The 17050-nt window shown below is 43.5% G+C and overlaps 1 protein-coding gene across 1 annotated transcript in view; it reads left to right on the top strand.

The window, feature by feature from the left end:
- The window catches only part of inpp4b (inositol polyphosphate-4-phosphatase type II B), a 181196-nt gene that overhangs the window by 157107 nt on the left and 7039 nt on the right, over nucleotides 1–17050 (top strand). The window contains 9 exon segments of the mRNA XM_061828785.1: nucleotides 4215–4469; nucleotides 6449–6596; nucleotides 10738–10910; nucleotides 13692–13815; nucleotides 13943–14069; nucleotides 14191–14331; nucleotides 15634–15731; nucleotides 16025–16039; nucleotides 16042–16136. Coding sequence (XP_061684769.1) covers nucleotides 4215–4469; nucleotides 6449–6596; nucleotides 10738–10910; nucleotides 13692–13815; nucleotides 13943–14069; nucleotides 14191–14331; nucleotides 15634–15731; nucleotides 16025–16039; nucleotides 16042–16136 — 1176 coding nt within the window.

Genomic DNA, 17050 nt, shown 5'->3' with positions numbered 1-17050 from the left:
AATGAGATTTTTTTGGGGGGGGGGTATTTTTTTTCTTAGATTTAAAAAAAAATCTGATATCAGACTTTTTCTCAAAAAATGCAACTTCATTCACCCGGTGGTAGTACTTTTTTTTCTCTCAAAAATCAATCTGGTTTATCAATAATTGTAATGTTATGGAAAAAAATCTTGATAAAGTAGGATTTTTTTCCTCAGAATATGACCACAACATAATTCTGACAATATAAGAAGTGCAGTCTTGGAGCATAATTACTCATCATTTTAATGTGTTTTCTCCAAGCAAAGGATTATTTTTTTCTCTTGGAAAATTACAACTTGTTTCTGGAATGATTGCGACTTGACGGCAAAACTCGCGCCTGATGGGAGCATCGCGCCCGCCGCCGACATCTTTTTTTTTTTCTTTTTTTTTTTATCAGCGTAATTAATGAATGACATCTGCTGCTGTCAGAATGCAGTCTGTTGTGCCAGAGATTGTTTTTAGCCAGCGTGGAACGGCGCCCAATCAGGCCGCGTTAATTGCCGCGCTCGTTTTTGCTCTCGTCCCTGCCAAGGATATGTCGGCCCCGGTCAGTGGGAGTTTGGGGAGAGGGGGGGGGGGGGCAGAGATCTCTGATTGGAATCTCAACAATTGTGTGTGTGTGTGTGCAAGTGTGTGTTCATGTGTGATTACACACCTGCACGATGAATGTTCCTTCTATTTTATTTTTATTATCAATAGATATTTTTACTTTAATCTTGTCGTATTGTGACTTTCTTCTCAAAAAACATTGATAGTTTGTCAAACTTCCATCCATCCATTTTCTTAGCCGCTTATCCTCACGAGGGTCAACGGGCAGGAGGCGGGGTACACCCTGAACTGGTCGCCAAGGAGATCACAGGGCACATGGAGACAAAGAGCCGCATTCATAATCACACCTAGGGGCAATTTAGAGTGTCCAATTAATATTGCATGTTTTTGGAATCTGGGAAGAAACCGGAGTGCCCGGAAAAAGCTCACGCAGGGACGGGAAGAACATGCAAACTCCACGCAGGCAGGTCTGGGATCGAACCCGGCACCTCAGAACTGGCTTGGTGACTGATTTTTTTTTTCCCATCCAAGGATAGGTTCATTATTTTTCAATATGCAATATTTATTTTTGTAAAAAAAAAAAAAAAAAATAGATTTTTGGGAAAATCATCTGCTGTTTTCTTATACTTGTAAACATAGAACTTTGATCTCTTGTTATTCCATTTTTTTCTGTTCATTTTCATCTCTCCCCCCAGTGCTTTCCAAGTATTTTTGGAGTGATGACATAATAATAATAATAATAGCAGTAATAATAATAATGTGCAGTTTGGACCAAACAGTCATATTTTTGTCTCGCCCCACATAAAATTGGCAGCCGGTTTTTCACATTACTTTTCGCTCATTTTATCGTTCCCCCTTTTTATTAGGACAGCCTACTTGCTGCATCATTATTCTCTTGAAGTCGCTGTGGTAGTTTCAACCCTGTTGAAGAAGCCATATTGTGTTGAGGAAAAGCTCGAGTGCACGTCATTAAACTGATTGGTCGCAGTCCGGGGCGAATAATATCTCACGCAACGTAATCTCACCTGCAGGAGGAGATTTCGAGCCTCCTGCTCCGTACAAACGCGCTATTTTTATGTCAGCTTTTCTTCTGTTTTGTTCCCATTTCTCCGCTCGGGGAGTCCACAGAGGCCCATTTTTCTTCGCCGGTAATCACGCACGTGCAGGTGGAGCGAGTCGCGGAGTGTCTCCGAGTTTGTGTGTAAAAGCCAAAGAAAAGCACTGAGGAAATGCAAAGTCGCAGTTTAAGCGCCTCCTCGCGCACAAAAAAAGGCTTCTTGCTTTGAGATCCATTTTGAGGACGCATCCTGCGGCGCTGCCAAATGCCACTTTTTTTTCTTCTCTTTTCGTTCTTTTTTTTTACACCGCAGGAGAGCAGTTGTTACGTTATCACTCCAATGCACCGGCAACAACAACAACTGTGTGTGTGTGTGTGTGCGTCACAGCGTTAACAGCAACTGTTTGAACAAATCACAAAAGCTCCAATTGTTGCATACGCAAAACAGGAAAAGTAGGCTCACTACCACTCTTTATGATAATTCTCAGTCACAGTCATTCTCTTTTTTTTTTTTTTTTTTTTAAGAAAAAAATGTAGTTGAAATTTTACGAGCAGTCTTCCAAAATATTACACGCTTGTAGTTTTGGAGCAGAAAGACTTTGGGAGAATGAATTGTGACGTTTACCGATGAAGGGCTTTTCGTTTGCTCAACTGTAATTGGATCGCCAACGGCGTGACTCAGAAGGGCTGTAGTCGCTTTGGCCCTGGCGGGACAGGGGAGGGCTGGTGGCATCGGTGAGGTCTTTTTGAACGAGAGATGCTCCTCGGAGGCGTCACCTGTCCACGTGATTCAATCGTTGGTTGTTTGATGATGCTCACCTGCTGGAATGTCTTTTTTTCAGGCACACTTTACACTTTCAATCCAAAACATTTCTTCAGTTCTGAATTTCAATTATGGAGTCGCCCTATTTCAGTCTCTGGTGGGTTAATGTCCCCTGGAAGTGCACAGCGAAGTCACCTTTTCAGTGGAGAGACCCGACGACCACTATACGCACACGTGGCATGAGGTCGGAGGGCAGCATCTTCCGATCCAGAGTCGGCAGTTTACCTTGCGTCTAAAAAAAACAATTTTGATGGCAGCAAGTTTCAAATTCAGGACAGAGATGACCTCAGGTTTATGTGTGAAAGAATTCATCTACAATGAACCCTCATTTTTTGCAGGGGATATGTTCCAGGCACAGTCACTGTAAGTGAAAATCCACAATCCAGATTGACCGTGCTTTTATATATGTAAACTGTAAAGTGGTGCCTTAAGATTATGTTCACATCTTTGTAATACTATTTAAATTCCATTATTATATGTTTTTCTAAAGTACAGTCTCTTAGAAAAAGAAAAATATATATCAAAGCAGACGGCTTGTACGGAATAATGGCATTTCCATCCATTTCAATAGGGACAGATTATTTGAGTTACAAACGTGTCACAGCATGAGTTAAACTCGTATCTCAAGACACTGTTTTAACTCTCACACACGCTTTGAACTCATTTAGTCATTTTGCAACACTTAAAATGATTAAAATGTACTTTTCAAAGTATTTATTAACACCTGGTCTCACTCATCTGCTGTCCAAAAAATGGGAAAAAAAAAAGATACTTAATTCAAAATGATTCTTTGTCACTCCCAACTGAAGTTTGGTGTAAAAATGAAAACTCAATTAAACATTCTATGTTTTGACACCAGAGTATTTAATAAACCATGTAAAAACAAACATCAGTTGGCTAAATGCTAACATTTAATGCAAAACGCTGTAGATGTGCTAATGGAAATTAATATTAAATTAAAAGTGACGTAAATTACAAAACTTCAAACGGCTTCTTTTTTTTTTAGCACCGCAGAGCCAAAAATACAAACAGTGCATAACAACACTTGAAGGCATATGGTTAATTGTCTCTGCTCTGCGGGAGTTTATTTGTTTGGGAACCTTCTCTGCATGTACTCCTCGTTCTTGTTTTTCTTCAATTACACCGCAAATCTTCACGTAGACCGCAGTGCGGCCCGGCAGGTTGCAGCGCAGCGTGGTACTTCCTTGAAGGCGTGTAAATTCCGAGTTGCCGATATACTATAAAAGGTAAATCCGTACAAAACGACGACTTAAAGAGGTGCCATTTGGTCCTCTGTACAGAAAGGTGAAAATTTACACCGTCACGTATCTACTTACAACAATTTCCTGACCTCTCTCAGAGAACGACCTCCGCATTGCAAGGGAAAGTGGCCGCTAATGAGCCATTTTGAGACCAGGCAGGTGAAAGAGCGCTTGGTTGCGAGGCAAAAAGCTCACTCACTGGTCCCACGACAGTCCAGGCAACGACAACCCGGCATAAAATGAAATAGGGGGACGCCGCATGTCAAATTTCAAATTGAAGAAGCCTTTTGGTATGATGGAAGCAATATCTTCAACAAACAAGAGTCAAATTGCCCTGATTTATCCCTTGTGCGTCACCATGAGCCGAATGACGGAGAATTTACACGGTCTTCCCTCTCACTTTGTCAGCACCTGCTTCCTCCAGTGTTGCCTTTCGGGCCTAGCGGTCCATTAACGTCGGCTGTTTGTCTTGTCCCGCCGCCTCTCGTGTCTTCCTGGCTGCAGACGGAGCAATTTGTCCACACGCTCAAGGATGAGTTGGTCAAATGCGCCTTGTTAGCACTGCACGCCGCCCAGCCCGGCTACGTGTCCAAGAACCAGAAGGCCGGCGACCGGGACCTGAGTTCTGTCCGGGCGACGTCGCCCTCGCTCCCCGGCGACAACGGGGCTCCGTCGTGCAACAACGTCGACGGGACACAGGGCCTGAGGCGAGGAGAAGACTCCATCCCCCACCACAAAGAGTACGATGAGGAGGAATGGGCAAGTGTCTTCCTGTCATGTTGAATCCATCCTATTGTTTCTATTGTCTTGAGCAGCAACACCTGTTCCAATAAATGGATAAACGGGGTCAGGGTCAAGGGTCGTGGTTAAGAATTGATGAGGCAGTTAACTGGGTTAGGGCTAAGGGGTGAGGGGTGTTCAGAATGAACAAGTACCACTTCTGGTATCGATATTGGGACTATAGAGCTCGTGCACCTACGTCATCAAATCACGGCACTGGCCGGAAGTGTCGGTCAAGCAAAGCATTGCTCAATGCTAAGTCGGTCGGAGACGACGGCAAAATACATCTCATAGCACGACGCCCAGAATTTTGTCCGATACCGTTAAACATTTAGAAGGTGATAATAACTGAAGGTACGTGGAAAAATTAAACACTTGGTATAGAGGAACCATATTTAGTGTCGAAGTAAGAAATTGGACTGTGAACCCGCTTCCGCATGTCTTGGACAGCCGGATCTGCACATTTATCTGGTGACTAAGTCATAGAGTTTGAAAGCGTCAAAATGTCTGGACACATACAAATACTTCGTTACTGGTTCTGTCCTCAATCAAGAATAAATCCTACATAGTAATGGAACCACTCTGATTTTTTTCAATATAAATACCAATATTTAAATAAATGACCCCTGGTTTTACACAAACTTGTATTCATTAACTATGATTGGAAAAAAACAAAAACACGAAGCGTGTTGCGGCCACACGTTAATCTACTAAACCTGTGTGTGACCGACGGTTTATTTTCTTTTTTTAAATACGCATTGGACTCATTTTAGAAAAATGCATATAAAAAAAAAAAACTTCTGTCGGAGAGAGGTTTACCGAAGTTTAACGTTTGGCCGCAACACGCTTCCGTGTACGTTGGAGATGATTCCCTGTCGTTTTTTTTTTTTTTTTGTTTTATTTAATACGCATTGTTCTCAAATGACCCAATTTATAAATACTTCTTGGGAATTTGATTTTGAGAAGAATAATTCCTACCTGAAATGAAGTGATCGCTACACAGTCGTGTGTATTTGGTTGGGCACCACCCATCACGTTTAATTGCCCGAAATCCATCGATCTTTTCTGTTCTTTTCAGCTGGTATCCCATAGAATGATCTCTTTGAATATCTGTCTCATCTGTTGTAACAACCAACAGCACAAAAGGTCTCGGGCAATTTGAAAAATCTGATCTGATACAATGGCAACCGCAGTGCAGAGCAGCTAGATTTGACTGGCAATATGCCGCCGTGAAAACGGTGACGTCACGTACATCATCACGTCATTTCAAGGTTACCTGGTACTTGTGAAGGCTGCCAATACCTGCCATCAATGAATAAGGCAAAAAAATAACTAATAATCTGACACCAAGGAAGTCCTCCTCGCCAGTAGTTGATGCCACACTGCAGCAGTGTGACAGGAGCAAATCACGTCAGAAGGACGAAAGGTCTTTCTTCGGAATTATCTGGTATCAGCGACTAGTCAAGAGGGAATAGTCGTACAGGTATCGCCTGAAAAGGGGGTCTTGAACACCCCTAATTAAGACTAGCTTGGAATCACCACCGTTAAAAGGGCCTCTCCTTAACCCCAGATCAAGTCAAGATGTTCAAGATGGCTTTTCCCGACATGTTCTGGCTTTCTGCTTGGAGGCTTTTTACTAATCGCGGCTTGTATTGTAAAACATGACCACAAAAATGTCACTAAGTGACTCCAAGAACAGCTGAACAGGATTTGTGGTTAATCAGAGACGCTTCAAATGGTGGCCTGCGTGCGCTGAGTCAGATTTAACATGAGTTTGAAGTTCATTTTTGGTTATGAGAGGGTGGGAAATATTTTTTTCTTTGAGGACGCCTTGAGCCTTTAACCACATTTTCTCCCGTCCTTGTTGTTCGGAGTGCTGTGGGTTTTCTTCCCGTTGATGTACTGGTTGCTTGGTTCGGGTAGTGAGCGTGCAGAGTGTGATTGTTGGACTCTTTCAGGACAGAGTTTGGGCCAGTGTGGCCAAACGTCTAAACTGCGTCATCGCCATGGTGGACCAACTGGCCGAGCAGGACGCCCGCAGCAAGCAGGAGCGCGGCGGCGAGCAGCAACAACAGCTCGCCGACGTCATCACCTCACACAACCCTGGTAAGAAAAATTTCGCGGATGCCCGCTTTTGCCAGGAATTACTGAAAATCGTGAATTTGGCCATTTTCTTATGCCCCAAAGCATGAAGCTCAAACAAGTTGAGTTTGAAAATTCAAGCCAAGGAGGCAAGAAATGTATGAGGAATGAGAAGACCCACAAAAAAATGTTCATAAGCCATGCCTGAAGGTGCACAGGAAGTCTGCCATTTTGCTTTGAAGATGTTTCAGGAATATTGGGATCAGGCGTCCTTCACAACGAAGTTCTGGAGTACCGTCTGTTCTGCTACCAAACTGGAAGCAAGTATAGTAGACAGTTAGATCGCGCTAAGTTATACATTTTACGTTTTTTGTGGGCTGAGCATGGCAGTGAGTTTGACGCCTCACCAAAAAACAAAACTCTAAAAAGTCAGCACCACAACTCGGGGGCTTGCCTGAAATAATGTCTTGTGCGTGATCGTTGAAGGATTCAGAGGCAGCTCTGACTGCCAGAAATGCACAAGGCAAAATTCAATTTAGCATCACTATCTGTTCAGTGTAGAGCTCGTGCACCTTACGTCACTGAAGTCACGTGACTGGACGCATTGCCGGTCAAGCAAAGCGTGGTTCAATGCTAAGTCGGTTGGAGACGACACGAAAATACGTCTTATAGCAAAAGTTTTGTCCAATACCGTTAAACATTTAGAAGGTGATGATAAACGAACGTACGTGGAAAAATGAAAGACACTTTGCACAGGGGACCCATATTTAATGCCGAAGTCGATGTTTTCGCTGATAATAAATTGGACTGTTAACCCGCTTCCGCTTGTCTTGGAAAACTGGATCTACACATGGATCTGGTGAGTAAGTCGTTGAGATTTACGCGGAAGAGTGTGAAAGCGTAGAAAATTCTGGACGCATACAAATACTTCGTCGCTGGATCTGTTCTCAACGGGGAGACGGCTCGCGAATGCGGAGTTGTGTTCGGCTACACGTTAACGTTTTCTGAACTCCATCGATCTTTTCAGCTAGTATTCAATACAAATGCCAGTACTTAAATAAATGACCCCTGGTTTTACACAAACTCGCATTCATTAACTATGATGGGGGGGGGGGGAGGACAAACGAGTTGGGTCCTCTGTAGCGTTTCCCAAGAAGTACTTATAATGTCAAGTTGGGTCATTTGAGAACAATACGTTAAAATAAAACACACAAAAAACAGAGTCGTCTCCAACGTACACGGAAGCGTGTTGCAGTCACACGTTAAACTTCGGTAAACCTCTCCATGACAGACTTTTTTTTTAATATGCATTGGACGCATTTGAGAACAATGCATATTTAAAAAAAAAAAAAAACTGTCCCAAAACTGTCGGGGAAAGGTTTACCGAAGTTTAACGTGTGACCGCAACACGCTTTCGTGTACGTTGGAGACGACTTCCCGTTGTTTTTTTGTTTTTTTTTTAAACGCATTGTTCTCAAATGAGCCAACTTGGCATTATAAATACTTATTGGGAATTTCAGAATAATTCTTACCTGAAATGAAGCGATCGCTACACAATCGTGTGTATTTGGTTGGGCGCCATCCATCCCGTTTAATTGCCGAAATCCATCAATATTTTCTGCTCTTTTCAGCTGGTATTCCATAGAATGACCTCTTTGAAAATCTGTCTTGTCTGTTGTAACAACCAGCAGCCCAACAAGTCTCGGGCATTGTGAATATTCTGCTCCGGTTCAAGGTCCCCCACACTGTCGGGCAGCTCTTTTTGACCGCCAATATGGCGCCGTGAAAATGGTGACGTCACGTGCACGAGCTCTATACTTGGTTCGAGTTTTGGTGGTAATTGTACAAGGAATTCAGAAGTAGTCTTCCTCCATCAATTAGCCACGGCGTTTTCAGCCTTCTGTTTTGTCTTGTATTTTTTTCTGGGTCTACTCATCATGGACAACGCCTACCAAATGTCATGTTGCGAAGTGGAACCTGGCTTCAATTTTCCCAGCACTGTACAATGTTTGACGGGTGACTCTCAATCGTTCTGCTTTTGCCGTCCTTTGACTTTCTGCCAGAGGACGCAGACGAGAGATGTATCAAGCACCGTGTATTTTGACCACGCAGGCCTCTGTGTAGGTCGAGCTCGCCGCCACTGAGATCTCCAAAGCTGTTGGTGGGGGGGACAGCATTGGTTCAACACTGTCCTCTATTGACGACGAAGGGAATTATACAAACAAACAATCTGCAGACCTAAAATTTTGAATCTCTCCTGTAGCCACGATGACAGAATGAATCATAAAAACAGTAGAAATCATTTGTGATTCACTATAAAACCACACATAATTGTCATTAAAACAGAGACCCGCATAATTTTAAAATTGAATAACTTGTTGGTTGGCCCCTTTGTTGGTCAGGAAAGGAATATCACGGTCATGTTGGAAAATTGATTTTTGTGGGGGGTATGGTTTACAAAAAAATCTATAATGCAATATTTTTGTTAACTTAGAATTCTACAAAAATTAAAGAATTAATTCAAGGGGAATATTGTTGCAATATTGTGAGAATAAATAGAAAGAATGTGCTTGTAGTTTAAAAAAAATAATTTATCCTCCAACAAATGTCTCAAACTCAAGGCCCGGGGGCCAGATCCGGCCCACCGCGTGATTTTATGTGGCCCGCAGAGGCAAATCGTGTGTATCAACGTTTGTGATTTTTTTTTTTTTTTTCAAATCCGTACCAAAATTTGAGACATTACAAGCATTTTTCTGTTACCAAACTATATCAGTTGGGAAAAAAAAAACAGTACCCTTGATTCGTGATTCCAAAACTAGTTCATAAACTTCATGTGTAAATATGATGAGGCGGTGAAATTTTTTTATGGTTTCACAGCCACAACGGCCCTCTGAGGGAAACCGCAAGTACAATGTGGTCTGCGACAAAAATGAGACACCCCTGTCCTATAAGTATGAAAAGTCAAAATATTAAGAATGAATGAATTGATCATATCACAGGAATAATGTAATTTTATCAGAAACAGAACCTATACAGAAACTATAAAAATAAAATAAAGTCACCATTTGTTTTGTTTTTCAAGAATATTTCTCATTTTAGGAGAAAATTACAAATTAAAATTACAAAATCAAAAAAACAAAACCCTCAGTAATTTATGCAAAAAAAAAACTATTACAAGAGTGAATGGTTGAAAAATTCAAACGTTGTAGTCAATATAATGTGAAAATGAAGTCGTCATTAAATATGGTTATATAACAAAAGATAGCGTTGAGAGTTTTTTATGACAAGGATAAAGTCATTCGAGGAAGAGGGAAGTGTCGAAATCGTTGCCCGCAGCCTTTTCGTACAATAGATGCGCGTGTGAAAACTCGATTCAGGAAGATGGCAGCAAAATAGGCCCGTTGGCATGAAAAAAAGGAGAAGGCGGGCGGAAAGAAGACGGTTTGCATTCAAATTACAGACGGTATCAACATTTTTCACGGTGACAGATGTGCGGAACCAACACCGTCAACAGCAGGAGTCGCCCACAATTATACTCGACATAGCGCTGCTGTCAGTGTCAGCGGCTGCCTAAGAGAATGAGGCGGAGAGAAAGTAAAGAGTGACGCGTTTTGAATCAGGACGATTATGACTTATTAAACGGATCCAAATGGTACACAATGTTAAATGCAGTGGCCGATGCTGCAGTTTTCTGCACTTGGGTCTCTATATAAAGAATGCGTAATATTTTCAATCATCAATAACTTTTTGAAAATGGGACTAAGTGTGGCAGCTTCATCTCGGGAGACATTTAAACATTATTCTTATGATACACTCTATATTATTATTTTATTATCTCTATCAGTTGCTGCCAATGTTGTGCGAGATGGTGAGCGCAGACCGCTGATGTCATTTGCTTTTCATTCAGTCTCGTTTTACAAGTCCTTTCGTAAGCGTTGTGCCCTTTCCGCCGAGGCGATTTCACGGTGCGTTTAATGAGCCCCCGTTAACCGTAAATCACGTATTATGCATTCTGATGCTGTGTAAAAAGTTGCCCTTGAGACACCAAATGTCCTGGAAAAAGGAAAGACATCTGTGACAGGTGTGCCGGTGGGTCAACGCGGAAGACGTGGAGTAAAATGTTAAGAGCGTAAAAGTTCTTCCTTGTTTTTCCATGGCACCGCAGGCGACTGGCGGGAACAGCTGTGCCCCCTGGTGGCCAGGTTGAAGGAGTGCGTGACGCAGGTGGTGGACAAGGCCAAGCGCGCCGTCACCTTCGTGCTGCTGCAGGAAGCCGCCTGCAGCATCCCGCAGGGATTCCTGCTCCAGCAGAGGAGAGACGTCGTCTTCAGTCAGGCTGTAAGTCAAAAACCGCATCGGCAACGAGAGTAGAATCGCGCTAATTGCTAACCCTATTCTCCATCCCATAAGTATGCTGCAAACGTACAAGTAATTTGGCTCAACTGCAAAGCGTTGGCCTCACAGTTCTGAGGTCACGGGTTCAATCCCAGCCCCCACCTGTGTGGAGTTTGCATGTTCTGCCCGTGCCTGCGTGGGTTTCTTCCGGGCACTCCGGTTTCCTCCCACATCCCAAAAACATGCAACATTATTTGGACACACTAAATTGTCCCAAGGTGTGATTGTGAGTGCGGCTGTTTGTCTCAATGTGCCCTGCGATTGGCTGGCAACCAGTTCAGGGTGTACCCCGCCTCCTGCCTGTTGACACCTGGCATAGGCTCCAGCACTCCCAGCGACCCTCATGAGGATAAGCGGCAAAGAAAATGGATGGATAGATGGGTAATTAGTCTTCAATTAACCTACCACACGTGTTTTCGGGATGTGGGAGAAACCCGTAGTACCGGGACAAAACCTACACAGGCACGGGGAGAACATGCAAACTCCACACAGGCGAGCCGGGGATTCAGACCCCGGTCCTCAGAACTGTGAAGCAGATGTCCTCACCACTTTTTCGCAGTGTTGCCATATAAAACAATACAATTTTTTTTTCAGTATTTATTTCGAGCGGACCACTTAGGAAATTCATTCGATCCGGAAGTTGTTTCGTCGCATGAATTTTTCCCAACAGTGTTCTAGTTCCCATTTTTAAGAACAAAGGGGATGTTCAGAGCTGTGGGAACTATAGAGGAATAAAGTTGATGAGCCACACAATGAAGTTATGGGAAAGAGTAGTGGAGGCTAGACTCAGGACAGAAGTAAGTATCTGCGAGCAAAAGTATGGTTTCATGCCTAGAAAGAGTACCACAGATGCATTATTTGCCTTGAGGATGCTCGTGGAAAAGTACAGAGAAGGTCAGAAGGAGCTACATTGTGTCTTTGTGGATCTAGAGAAAGCCTATGACAGAGTACCAAGAGAGGAACTGTGGTACTGCATGCGTAAGTCTGGTGTGGCATAGAAGTATGTTAAAATAGTACAGGACATGTATGATGGCAGCAAAACAATGGTGAGGTGTGCCTTAGGTGTGACAGAGGAATTTAAGGTAGAGGTGGGACTGCATCAGGGATCAGCTCTGAGCCCCTTCCTGTTTGCAGTGGTAATGGATAGGCTGACAGATGAGGTTAGACTGGAATCCCCTTGGACCATGATGTTCGCAGATGATATTGTCATATGCAGTGAAAGCAGGGAGCACGCAGAGGAACAATTGGAAAGATGGAGACATGCACTGGAAAGGAGAGGAATGAAGATTAGCGAAGTAAAACAGAATATATGTGCGTGAATGAGAAAAGTAGAGGGGGAAAAGTGAGGCTACAGGGAGAAGAGATAGCGAGGGTGGACGACTTCAAATACTTGGGGTCAACAATACAGAGCAATGGAGAGTGTGGTCAGGAAGTGAAGAAACGGGTCCAAGCAGGTTGGAACAGCTGGCGAAAGGTGTCTGGTGTGTTATGTGACAGAAGAGTGTCTGCTAGGATGAAAGGCAAAGTTTATAAAACAGTGGTGAGGCCGGCCATGATGTACGGATTAGAGACGGTGGCACTGAAGAAACAACAGGAAGCTGAACTGGAGGTGGCAGAAATGAAGATGTTGAGGTTCTCGGTCGGAGTGAGCAGGTTGGATAGGATGAGAAATGAGCTCATTAGAGGGACAGCCAAAGTTGGATGTTTTGGAGACAAGATTCGAGAGAGCAGACTTCGATGGTTTGGACATGCTCAGAGGCGAGAGAGTGAGTATATTGGTAGAAGGATGCTGAGGATGGAGCTCCCAGGCAAAAGAGCGAGAGGAAGACCAAAGAGAAGGTTTATGGATGTGGTGAGGGAAGACATGAGGGCAGTTGGGGTTAGAGAGGAAGATGCAGGAGATAGGCTAAGATGGCAAAAGATGACACGCTGTGGCGACCCCTAACGGGACAAGCCGAAAGGAAAAGAAGAAGAAGAAGAAGCACTTTTTACAATGACCCCAAATAAAAGTTTCACTGTTGAAGTAGTCTAAAAGTCTGAATGAATAATAGTAATAATAATAAATAATAATAATATAATCCTGAATCCCACATCCCGAAAACATGCATCATTAATTGGACTCTCTAAATTGCCCCGAGGTGTGAATGTGAGCCTGGCTGTTTGTCTCTATGTGCCCTGCGATTGGCGAGCAACCAGTTCAGGGTGTACCCCGCCTCCTGCCCGTTGACAGTTGGGATAGGCTCCAGCACTCCCTTGTGAGGATAAGCAGCTAATGAAATGGATGGATGGACTCGTGGAAAGGATGCAGAGTCGTCAATTATTTCGAGACGTTAAGTGGCTAATAGAGCAACAGTCGAGTGCACCGACCATTTTGGCAAATTGAACTCATCACCACTGAAAGCTTATTGTCGTGTGTTATCTCACCAAGACACCCTACTTGTTGACGGTAAGGACACCCACCAGTGTTGTGGTGACACATCACTCAAGTGTGTGAGTACTTGAGCCACTCGAGTAGCATTTGTGTGTTCCTCATCGTCACCTTCGTGCACACAAGTTGGAGTATGAAAAAGTGCAGGATTGGTTGTACTTTTTCAATTCTGAGACGAACAGTAACGGCAGCACTCGCCCTCCTTTGACTGCGTTTGGATGCAAACGTGCTGAATAATGCGGAAGGTTTTATTAACGTCATGTGATTAAAATGTGTGTGCGTTTTGTGCGTACCAGCTGGCGGTGTTGGCGTGCGGTTTCGTCATGCGGCTGTACGCGGGGATGCAGGACAAAGGTTTCCTGAGGCAGCTCCACCTGGTCGGGCTGGTGGCCCAGTTCGAAAGCCTGCTCAGCACCTACAGTGAGTTCGCCACTTCGCACTTTGGGAGCGCAAATAAGCCAATTGCAATGTAGGACTACAGTACGGTACGATAGTGGGTTTTTGTCTGGTGCTGTCGCGCTAACGTCGCCGCGGCGACCGTCCCAAGGCGAAGAGATCGGCATGCTGGAGGACATGGAGGTGGGCGTGGCGGACCTCCAGAGGGTCGTGTTCAAGGTGACCCGGGCCCAGACGGAGCACCTCAGTGACCTTCAGCCTGTGGTGCGAGGCAGACGGTGAGACTTCGGCGCGTCCGTCGCCACGGTGGACATTTATTGGAACAGTTGCTTTCGTCTACGGTGTACGCGCGAATCTTGATGATCAGTCACTACAGCGTGGACGTGTATCTGTCCTCAGGGACCACTTCACTGTGGAGGTCCCGCTCCCAGGCCCCGCCTTCCAGAACATGCCGGAAGAAATCAAGGAAGGCCGACCTCTGCGCGTGTTCCCGGTACTCTTTAACGTGGGCATCAACGAGCAGCAAACCATCGCCGAAAGGTCAGCGCTGATCGCATTCTAATATTTCGGCCTCCTCCAAATTTTTGAGTCAAGGAACGACTGACGGGGGGGGACATTTTTCTAAGGACCCATAATCCTAACACCCCAAAAAGTGTGACAAAGTTGATATCGTGATATTAAATTCAAAGTTTAACAAGGAGAGAAAGTCATATTTCAACTCGTGGAGTTCAAAAATACAACTTTGCCCTTGTACTACTAAATCTATAATTCTCAGAAAGACACAATTTGGCTCATATTCTTGAAAAAAAATACACCTTTTCTCTAAACGGCTTATATTATATTATATTATATTATATTATATCACATTATTCCTGCGACCCTCGTGAGGATAAGCAGCTAAGAAAAGGGATGGATTGTATTATATTATATTATTACTGCGACCCTTTTTGAGGATAAGCAGTGAAGAAAATAGATAGATGGATGGATTATATTATATTATATTATATCATATTATTCCTGCGACCCTTGTGAGGATAAGCAACTAAAAAAATAGATAGATGGATGGATTATATTATATTATAATATTTTATATTATATTATATTATATTATTTCTGCGGCTAAGAAAATAGATGGATAGATGTATTATATTATATTATTCCTGCGACCCTCGTGAGGATAATTGGCTAAGAAAATACATGGAGGGATTATATTATATTATATTATAGTATGGGTTAGGTTAGGGTAACCCGAACCCTATATTATAAACTGTATAGAGCTCTGTTCTGGAAAAAAAAATTAAGACCACTGCAAAATTATCCTTTTCCATGATTTTTATTTTTTATATGTTTGAGTATTCCCCCCCCCCCCAAATGAACCATTCACAATTCTCAAATTCCAAAAATTGTCAATTCCAGGATTTTTTGCAGAAAATGAGAAATGGTGAAAAATCCCAAATACGCTAGGCTCAAATGTTTTTTTTTTTTGTTTTTTTTTTCATTGTCTGTTGCCACGGAAGCCATTTTTAACTTTGTATCAAATATCAATACAAGTACAAACGTGCCACATGTGTCTCTTTTCCGGAGAAGGTTTAATCGTGATGACTGGACTCCTTTTCCCTCTTTTGCTAGTTTTTTTTTTTTTTTTTAACTGGCTTTGGCGATTGGGTCATTAAGCTAATAATATGTAGCCCTGCACTTAAAAAAAAATGTTACATCTTAATTTATTGCAATTTATGTTCCACACTCCCAAAGCTATGGGTCGAGGACCCCCGAGGACCCCACTTGGAGAAACCACCGTTAAAAACCATAACTAGTGTCTAATGGTGTCAACTTCCTCCACAGGTTTGGCGATATTTCCCTTCAGGAGAGGATCAACCAGAAGAATTTTGAGACGCTGGAGTGCTATTACAAAACACTGAGCGAAAAGGTGCCACGTGAATGTAAGTTGATTGAGCCATTAACCCCTTTTCCATGTCACTCCTATCAGTTTTGATCTCCCACCCCCCCACCCCCCCCCCCCTTCTTTGTTTTTCTACCAAAAAATGACAGTCCAAAAATATCCTTTAGGCTCCTTTTAAAACCACATAGATCTCCGGAACTTTTGCCACCAGGAACTCAAAGTTCCTCACCTTGTTGTTGAAAAGGGGGCAATTATTACTAAAGCGTGGATTGTTGTTGCGCGAGCGTCTCATTCTCGCTGCTTTTTTTTTTCCTCCCGCGCTGTGTACAACAGGTCTACCGTGTTTCCAAGCCAGACAGACATCAAGGAACTACTTGAAACCCTGGGCCAGAATGTAGTCACCAAGCGGAGGAAGAATGTGGAGATTCTGTGGAGCGCCGCGGCGGTGAGCGCCGACTGCCTCGCTCCGCCTTCGGAGAGCAGATTTTTTTCCCTCGAACGTAAACAAAATCCCCCTTCCGAATAGTTTGCACAGATTCTTTAATACTGGCTCCGATAGTCCAGTGTCAGTAGTTGCGCAAAACTGCATTGAATTATTACATTGGTCTTAAAATGTACACATAACATCCATCCATTTCCTCAGCCGCTTGTCCTCACAAGGGTCGTGGGGAGTGCTGGAGCCTATCCCAGGGCAGGAGGCGGGGTACACCCTGAACATAGGGACAAACAACCATTCGCACTCACAATCACACCTTGGGGCAATTCAAAGTGTCCAATTATTGCATGTTTTAGGGATGCAGAAGGAAACCGGAGTGCCTGGAGAAAATCCACACAGGCACAGGGAGAACATGCGAACTCCACACACGGAGGGCTGGGATTTGAACCCCGGTCCTCACAACTGTGAGGCCAACGCTCTACAGCTGTCCCACAGTGCCGCCCACATATAATATGTAATAAGATGGTATATTTCCCATTCAACATTGGTTTTTTCCTCTTAATAGTTTAAAAACAGGGAATGCGTTCCCCAAAAATGCTACTGCCAATGATCTATGTTTAAGTAAGGTCAGATGCTTCATATGGACAAAAGTAGTACTTTGCTGCCTTTCTTGTGGCATTTTGGCGCCAAAAAAGTACAGTGACGTGAGTTGAGGAGTTTAATTGGACAAAAGTGGTGCTTTGCCGGCAACTTGGGTCCAAGGAACAATGTTTAAGTGAGTTGAGGAGCTTCATTGACACAACTATCTTGGTGCCAAGCAAGTATGTTGAAATGAGTCGAGGAGCTCAATTGGAAAAAAGTAGTATTTTTTTGCCTTTCTTGTGGCATTTTGGTGCCAAGGAAGTATGTTGACGTGACTTGAG

The sequence above is a fragment of the Syngnathoides biaculeatus genome, chromosome 9 (genome assembly GCF_019802595.1).
Source record: "Syngnathoides biaculeatus isolate LvHL_M chromosome 9, ASM1980259v1, whole genome shotgun sequence".
Classification (NCBI taxonomy): Eukaryota; Metazoa; Chordata; class Actinopteri; order Syngnathiformes; family Syngnathidae; genus Syngnathoides; species Syngnathoides biaculeatus.
Note: the sequence above shows the minus strand (reverse complement) of the source record. Positions and strands in the feature narration are given on the sequence as shown.